The sequence below is a fragment of the Megalobrama amblycephala genome, linkage group LG21, assembly GCF_018812025.1.
Source record: "Megalobrama amblycephala isolate DHTTF-2021 linkage group LG21, ASM1881202v1, whole genome shotgun sequence".
Classification (NCBI taxonomy): Eukaryota; Metazoa; Chordata; class Actinopteri; order Cypriniformes; family Xenocyprididae; genus Megalobrama; species Megalobrama amblycephala.
In genome coordinates this window covers 3,380,733-3,389,371 of record NC_063064.1, presented here as the reverse complement: position 1 = coordinate 3,389,371, position 8,639 = coordinate 3,380,733, and the positions used below count along the sequence as shown (strand labels likewise).

The 8,639-nt window shown below is 34.0% G+C and overlaps 1 protein-coding gene across 1 annotated transcript; it reads left to right on the top strand.

The window, feature by feature from the left end:
• Nucleotides 1-731: 731 nt before the first annotated feature.
• On the top strand, nt 732-8,620 carry pex11g (peroxisomal biogenesis factor 11 gamma). Its single transcript, XM_048173058.1, has 5 exons — nt 732-1,042; nt 3,905-4,090; nt 4,173-4,351; nt 7,996-8,067; nt 8,160-8,620. Exons 1-5 carry the CDS (start codon nt 980-982, stop codon nt 8,383-8,385), a joined length of 726 nt encoding a protein of 241 aa, XP_048029015.1. The 5' UTR covers nt 732-979; the 3' UTR covers nt 8,386-8,620.
• The last annotated feature ends 19 nt before the right edge of the window (nt 8,621-8,639 follow it).

The following is an 8,639-nucleotide window of genomic DNA, read 5'->3' as shown; positions in this document are numbered from 1 at the left end:
CTTTCCTTTTTTAATCACATCATAAGAAACTAATTTAAGTGCTGGATCCAGTCATCCATTTAATTCAATAATTCAAAATATGTTTCTAACACAAAATAAATAATTGAAATATGCATACATACATTAATACTGTTTGTGATAAATGTACTTTTTGCAACAAATCAGTTGAAGATATCGAACATTTATTTATTTATTATTTTATTTTTATTCTTTTTGTTTCCATTTTGGATTGGTTTCAAGATAAACATGACAAAAAAACTTTAAATTTACAACCTAATGACATTTTACTTTATTATTATTATTATTTTTAAACAAAACCCATATTTTTCTGAAGAACAAAATTACATCGTTAATATTTTATTTATTTTCGCAAAGTTTTACATTCACAAGACAAGAATAACTAAAAAAAAAAAAAAAAACTAATATATTGCCTTTTCTAATACTGAGAAAAGATTTAAACCATTTCAAATATGAAAACACAAAATAAAAAATTCATAAACTCAAATTTCCAATGATTTTCAAATTTATTTAACGCCCAAACATTCATTCATTCATATTTGTCGCCATGTTTGTAGCTACTATATGTTGGCTTTCTGTTGTTGTTCTTAATCTTTATTTCACATATTCGAAATGTACAAAATTCCTGCGCATTTGTTTTGTAGTTTTGCACTGTATTAAAAAAAAGTCACATGACGTAATTCCCCGACTCAACTCAAATCGGCTCTTGACTGCTTTGGTCTGAGGTGAACATGAATAATTTCCTGTACGAAGTCCACTGACCTAATGCAAGACTGCTACCATAAGAATTAATTTTATATTAGCTTAAAAAAGCAACCCCGCCTTATGTGCTTTATATTTCTTACATTCTGAAAAGTTATTAATGGATGTACCAAGTCACATCTTTCGTCTGAGAAATTTACAAACGAGAAGTGTCTCTGCAGGATCGCTTGTCTGCAGATGAGAATTAAACTGACGAATCATGCAGAATTCAGTCGAGTCCTTCATAAATGTGCTGGAGTCATATAGAGGAAGAGATAAAGTGGTAAGTTTGTATTTATATGCTTCACGAGAACCCCATATTTTATACAAAACGTATTGTAACGTTCATTAAACAATAACTTTTTTCTGTTTTTAATTTGAAATCAAATAACAGTAGGCACTGCATTAAAGACAATAAAATAAAATGGTAAATTAAACCGTAAGATACGATCTTAATTCATTAGAAGTGTGTTAATTTATATATATTTTTTTTTTGTATATTTTTTTTATATAGTATGAGACATTTCAACTAATAGCTAATTAGGTGTTTGTACACTAGCGTTCAAAAGTTTGGGATCTGTAAGATTTTTAATGTTTTTAAAAGAAATTTCGTCTGCTCACCATTTAATTAAAAATACAGTAAAAACAGTAAAATTGTGAAATATTATTACAATTTAAAATAACTGTTTTCTATTTGGAAATATTTTAAAATGTAATTTATTCCTGTGATGCAAAGCTGAATTTTCAGCATCATTAACTCCAGTCTTCAGTGTCACATGATCCTTCAGAAATCATTCTTATATGCTGATCTGCTGCTCAAGAAACATTTATTGTGTACAGTTGTACAAAATATTTGTGTACATTTTTTTTTTTCAGGATTCTTTGATGAATAGAAAGTTCAAAAGAACAGTGTTTATTTGAAATCTAATCTCTTGTTACATTATAAATGTATTTATTGTCACTTTTGATCGATTTAATGCATCTTTGCTGAATAAAAGTATTCATTTCTTTTCAAAAAAAAAAAAAAAAAAATCTTACTGACCCCAAACTTTTGAACAGTAGTGTATAATGTTATAAAAGCTTTGTATTTCAGATAAATGCTGTTCTTTTGAACTTTCTGAAAAAAAAAATACACAACTTTTTTCAAACATTAATAATAATAAAAAATGTGAAGGATTCTGAAGGATCATGTGACACTGAAGACTGGAGTAATGATGCTGAAAATTCAACTTTGCATTACAGGAATACATTACATTTTAAAATATTTCCAAATAGAAAACAGTTATTTTAAATTGTAATAATATTTCATCACAGGAATAAATTATATATATATATATATATATATATATATATATATATATATATAGAGAGAGAGAGAGAGAGAGAGAGAGAACAGTTATATTAAATTGTAATAATATTTCACAATATTACTGTTTTTACTGTATTTTTAATTTAATAAATGCAGCTTTGGTGAGCAGATGAAAATTAAAACATTAAAAATCCCAAACTTTTGAATGGTAGTGTATAATGGACAATACATATGGCAACATACGGTGCATATTAACTTTTTTATTTTTATTTTTTATGTATACAATTTCACAGACTGGTCCCAGACTAAAATGCATGGTTGAGCTGTTTTAAAGGGATAGTTCACCCAAAAATGAAAATGTGATGTTTATTTGCTTACCCCCAGGGCATCCAAGATGTAGGTGACTTTGTTTCTTCAGTAGAACACAAATTGATGATTTTTAACTCCAACCGTTGTGCTCTGTCAGTCAAATAATGCATGTCAAAGGGAACACCATCTATAAGAGTAAAAAAACATGCACAGACAAATCCAAATTAAACCCTGCGGATCGTGACGACACATTAATGTCCTAAGACACGAAACGATCGGTTTGTGCAAGAAACCGAACAGTATTTATATCATTTTTACTTCTAAAACACCACTATGTCCAACTGCCCGTTCAGCATCCGGTTGGTGAGGTCAAAAAACACGCTCTGATGATGGAAGTGATCTCTCGCACTTTGCTTCAATGAGTGCGAGACATCACTTCTGTTGTCAGAGCGCGATCAGACCTCATTAACCGGATACACAGGGCAGTTGGACATAGTGGTGTATTAGAGGTAAAAAATGATATAAATACTGTTCGGTTTCTCGCACAAACCGATCGTTTCGTGTCTTAGGACATCAATGTGCCGTCACGAGTAGGAGGGCTTAATTTGGATTTGTCTATGCATTAGGGCTGGGCGATGTATCGAATGCTTTTGTCACGCGCATTTCTTCAGTAAAGCCGGTTCCCTGATTACCGCTAAATCGCCATCACCTGCTTTCAAATGGAGCGGCATTTAATAGACAGAGCCGTAGATCACTGATAAGCCACGCAATATCGCGTTCAATATCGATATGTATCGCCGCCGATATTGAACGCGATATTGCGTGGCTTATCAGTGATCTACGGCTCTGTCTATTAAATGCCCCTCCATTTGAAAGCAGGTGATGGCGATTTAGCGGTAATCAGGGAACCGGCTTTACTGAAGAAATGCGCGTGACAAAAGCATTCGATACATCGCCCAACCCTAATATGCATATTTTTTTACTTATAAATTGTGTTACAATTCACTCGCATTATAAGACTGACAGGCGGCAACGGTTGGAGTTAAAAATCATCATTTGTGTTCTACTGAAGAAACAAAGTCACCTACATCTTGGATGCTCTGGGGGTAAGCAGATAAACATCAAATTTTCATTTTTGGGTGAACTATCCCTTTAACTGAAACCAACTTGCTCTGACATATCTTAAAATATCTCAGTGTCATTGTTTTGTCTCAAGATGCACATTAGTAACGTTTTTTTTCTAAGGCACATTTATAAAGGATACGTAAATGTCCTAATTGAACTAAGGTCTAATCCTGTCTGTGACACCAGGCTAAGAGATTTTACAGGATGAGACGTTTAAATCAAAATGCCTTCAGATCTGGTTAAAGAATCTTGTTGGTTTACAGTGCATTCTTACTCTTTGTTAATCTTGTTAGAAGTGCAGTAAAGAAACCAGGCACATTCCTCATTCCCAGTTATCCATACATGCTGATTGGTGACATTAAATATTGCGACTGTATTATGATTTATTTCCTCTTGGTTTAGATAAGGACCCTCTGCTATGGCTCTCAGCTGGTAGGTGGAGTTCTAGCTGGAAAGAAGACTCAGTCTTCACTGGGGAAGAGTCTCCTGCTGTTCTCCGCTCAGTTGAGTCACTGCAGAACCACACTCAGGCTCTTTGACGACCTCTCCATGCTGGCGTACTCCACAAGCTATGGGTTAGGAGCCTCGGTGAGGGCGCAGGATGGCTCTATTTAATTGAAACATTGGAGTTTTGAAGGAGAGTGTGACATAATGACCTTGTTTTTTTCAGGAGGAGGACGCTTTGGTGCGCTGGATGTCAATTCTGACTAATGTAGCTGATCAGTTGTATTACCCGTGCGAGCACATCGCCTGGGCTGCAGATGCAGAGCTCATCAAAACCAAATCTGACCGGTGGTGGGTGTTGAGCACAGGCTTCTGGGGCATGTCACTCATCCTCAGCATACTCAGGTAAAGTATGTGGGGTCCAGAAGTCAGTGCACTCTTCCACTCTCATTACCCACAACTGAGGTGCCTTTAAGCAAGGCACCTAACCCCCAATCACTCCCCGGGTGCCGCAAAAATAACAGCTGCCCACTACTTTGTGTGTGTGTGTGTACTCGGATGGTTGAAATGTAGAGCACAAATTCTGAGTATGGAACACCACACGTCATGTCATGGTCATATTCATTGTTGCCAACTTAGTGACTTTGTCACTAGATTTAGTGACTTTTTTAAGACCACTTTAGCGACTATTTTTCAAAAAAGCACTAGCGACAAATCTAGTGACTTTTTGGACAAATCTCAGTAACTTTCCAAATGTCACCAGCACTGTCCTGTGAGCGTGAGGTCTTGCTTTCCCGCTGCCGTCACACCTCTCTCAGCGTCTACTCTGTTCAGTGAGTGGCTGAGAGGAGAAGAAGCACATTCCATTGATCTGACAGACGTGAATGAGCGAGCTACACACGAGCACACAGCGTTGCCACAAACTAAACACTATTTCTGATTCTCCTTTGTTTTATATTTAAAGAATTTAGTTTGACCGTTTTGATTTCCATTTTTCTTATCACTTGTATTACTCACTATCACAGAGCTTTAGTTCATCCAGTTTCTGAACTCTCTGGGATTCATATAATTTACATATGTAAAAAAAAAAAAAGTAGTCATTCACTATATCATACTCATTCTGTTGTCTGACAAAAAAAAAAAAAGCCAGAGCTGGGTACTAACAGATTATATGTAATCAGATTCCAAAAATCAAGTACTTGTAATTAGAGTAAACTACTTTTTAAAATACTCATAATCAGACTACAGTTACTTTTTTATGGATTACATGATTACATATTATTTACACAATGGCAGTAATTTGTTCACAATTCATTGATTCTCCTAATTTTTCATTTTTTTAACATTTATATTTTTTTCATAATAAACCTGTCGCTTACATACATTCGTGATTTTTTTGAATTTTTCCGGCGGTGAGGGGGAAATATAGATGAAATATACAGTGTGTGCAGAATTATTAGGCAAGTTGATTTTCTGATCATATTTTTTTCCCAAGCACATTTTACCAATTCCAATCCACATCAATCTTAATAACTACTATTAATATTGTTTTTAATCATTTATAAGTGATATATAATTGTTCATGAAGGCTGGAAATGAAAAATGCCTTATATTTAGGTGTGCAGAATTATTAGGCAGGTTTTCTTTTACAGGCAAAATGAGCCAAAAAAGAGATTTAACTCAGACTGAAAAGTCAAAAATTATTAAATACTCATGAGAAGGACGCAATACTAATGCAATATTAGAAATTGCAAAGTTAAAGCATGACCAAGGGACAGCAAAATGCTCATTGGGTCAGCGGGGTCAGACAAAAACAGGTGGAAAAGAAAAGACACATGTTAACTGCAAAATAATTAAGAATTAAGGTGAAGAATTAAGTGTGAAACCATCAGGAACCCTTTAGTCTCCAGCGCCACCATTTTCCAGAACTGCAACCTACCTGGAGTCTCCAGAAGTGCAAGGTCTCAGGATCTCAGAGACTTAGGTTAGCTAAAGAATCCTAAAAAATGACCCGCACTTGATAAGAATCACAAGCTGAAGTGTTATAAAATACATGAAGACTGGGTTTTTATAGGCCTTATAGACAGACAGCTTGAGAGTGACTCCTGATGGACCAGCACCACATCCTCTTGTACCACTGTTTGAAGAATTTATCCAGAATCTGGCAGTAAGGTGTTTGAGTTCACTTTTAGTCCATCTCTTATCCTGAAATGTCTGTCTTGCAGAGATGGACTAAAAATGATCTTCCAAAACTTACTGCCAGATTCTGGAAGATAAATTCTTCAAACAGTGGTACAAGAGGATGTGGTGCTGGTCCTTCAGGAGTCACTCTCAAGCTGTCTGTTTATAAGGCCTATAAAAACCCAGTCTTCATGTATTTTATAACACTTCAGCTTGTGATTCTTATCAAGTGCGGGTCATTTTTTAGGATTCTTTAGCTAACCTAAGTCTCTGAGATCCTGAGACCTTGCACTTCTGGAGACTCCAGGTAGGTTGCAGTTCTGGAAAATGGTGGCGCTGGAGACTAAAGGGTTCCTGATGGTTTCACACTTAATTCTTAATTATTTTGCAGTTAACATGTGTCTTTTCTTTTCCACCTGTTTCTGTCTGACCCCGCTGACCCAATGAGCATTTTGCTGTCCCTTGGTCATGCTTTAACTTTGCAATTTCTAGTATTGCATTAGTATTGCGTCCTTCTCATGAGTATTTAATAATTTTTGACTTTTCAGTCTGAGTTAAATCTCTTTTTTGGCTCATTTTGCCTGTAAAAGAAAACCTGCCTAATAATTATGCACACCTGAATATAAGGCATTTTTCATTTCCAGCCTTCATGAACAATTATATATCACTTATAAATGATTAAAAAACAATATTAATAGTAGTTATTAAGATTGATGTGGGTTGGAATTGGTAAAATGTGCTTGGAAAAAAAAATATGATCAGAAAATCAACTTGCCTAATAATTCTGTACACAGTGTAGATGAATATAATATATATATATATATATATATATATATATATATATATATATATGTGATAATAATAATAATAACAATAATAATATATGAAATATACATTAAATATTTTATGTAGCAGTGATATTGCTGTGAATTTCATGTTTTTCAATATTTTTTTTGTAATGTTGCTGTTTTCTAAATTTACTTAATTTTAAGTAAATATGTTTTAAAATCATAAGATGTGATTTTGTTTTATTCACTATGGAAAAATATGTATGTTGCTATATGGCAATGCTGTACCAAAATGGAACTGCAGTAATGTATTTCCCCATTGGGATTTTTTATAAAAAAGTAGCATAGCAAGTAATAGCAAGTGTTTATTGTAGTATAGTTGTATTTATGTATAAATAACAAAATAATTTCTTCTATTCAGAAAATGAATACAGCAATATTTTATGGAAAGGACAATAGGAAGAATACAGCATTAGCTCTTCCATGTGATGAGAGTGAGGATGAGTTAGTCAAATGATAGGAATCTACTTATTTTTGGTTTGCATACTTTTTTGACCATTTTCCGTTGTGGTACAGTGTTGCCATATGGCAACGTTTCCCAAAGTACCCTTTTTTTTTTCAAAAACCTTTTTTGATATGTGTGAGTGATGTAATTAAAAACTTGAACTTGAAACTTGAAAATTTGAAAAAATATTTCAACATAATGCATACCATAGAGGGTTAAATGTGCAACACAGCACATACACAGCAGACGTTTCAGCTATTTGACGCCTTCAGTGAAACATTAAATGTTACAATCACAAAAAGTTATTTTAAAGTGAATTCAAGTGATTACCAGGTGGAGCTTCTCGACAGACACGACTCAATCAAATTACTAAACAATTACATTTTTTTTTTAAAAACAAATGTCATTTTACTTACTTATTAATGTTTTTACTCTACATTTGTTCAGTTTTGGGGGGATTTATGGCATGTTCTAAATTTATATAAATAAATTAATACATATTTTTTAAATAGTTTCTTTTTTTTTCTCCAAAATATCAACCATTTATGTAAAATAGCAAAAATCTTTGTTTTTAGATCCATTAGATCCATCCTGATTCTGAAGGGAAAAGTGCAGAAGTGTCAAAGGTCAGGTTCAGCTGACAGCAGGTGGGTGTTAAAGTTTAGCTCTGAATGTTAATGTTCCCATATTCACTGCCTATTGCATTAACACAGAATGGCTCATTGTGTCTGATCATCAGAGAGGAAGCATTTTCTCAGAGAGCTGCGCTCCGGAGGCAGATCAGAGGGGAAGTGTTCAGTATCCTGAGCAGTATGGCAGATCTCAGCAATGCCATTCATTGGATGCCGCCTGGATTTCTGTGGGCTGGACGGTTTCCTCCATGGCTGGTGGGACTGATGGGAACGGTATCCTCTCTGATAGGTCTTCTACAGATGAGCTCCAGTGATCAAGGAGCATGTACCTAAAGCATTACACACACATCAAATCTGGTACTATTTGTAATGTATAATTTAATAATTAATAATTATGTTTAACAATGTGCAATTTATACAGATTCACTGTTTTGTACAGACTCACTGATAAGTCTGTATTTTGAAATTCTGTTAACTTCTACACTGGTTAATAGTTAAAAAACAATGTTATATTCAATTGTAGATGGATGAATGTCTTTGTGAAAATATAAAATCTTTATACAAATAATGTGAAAATGCTTCAAGCA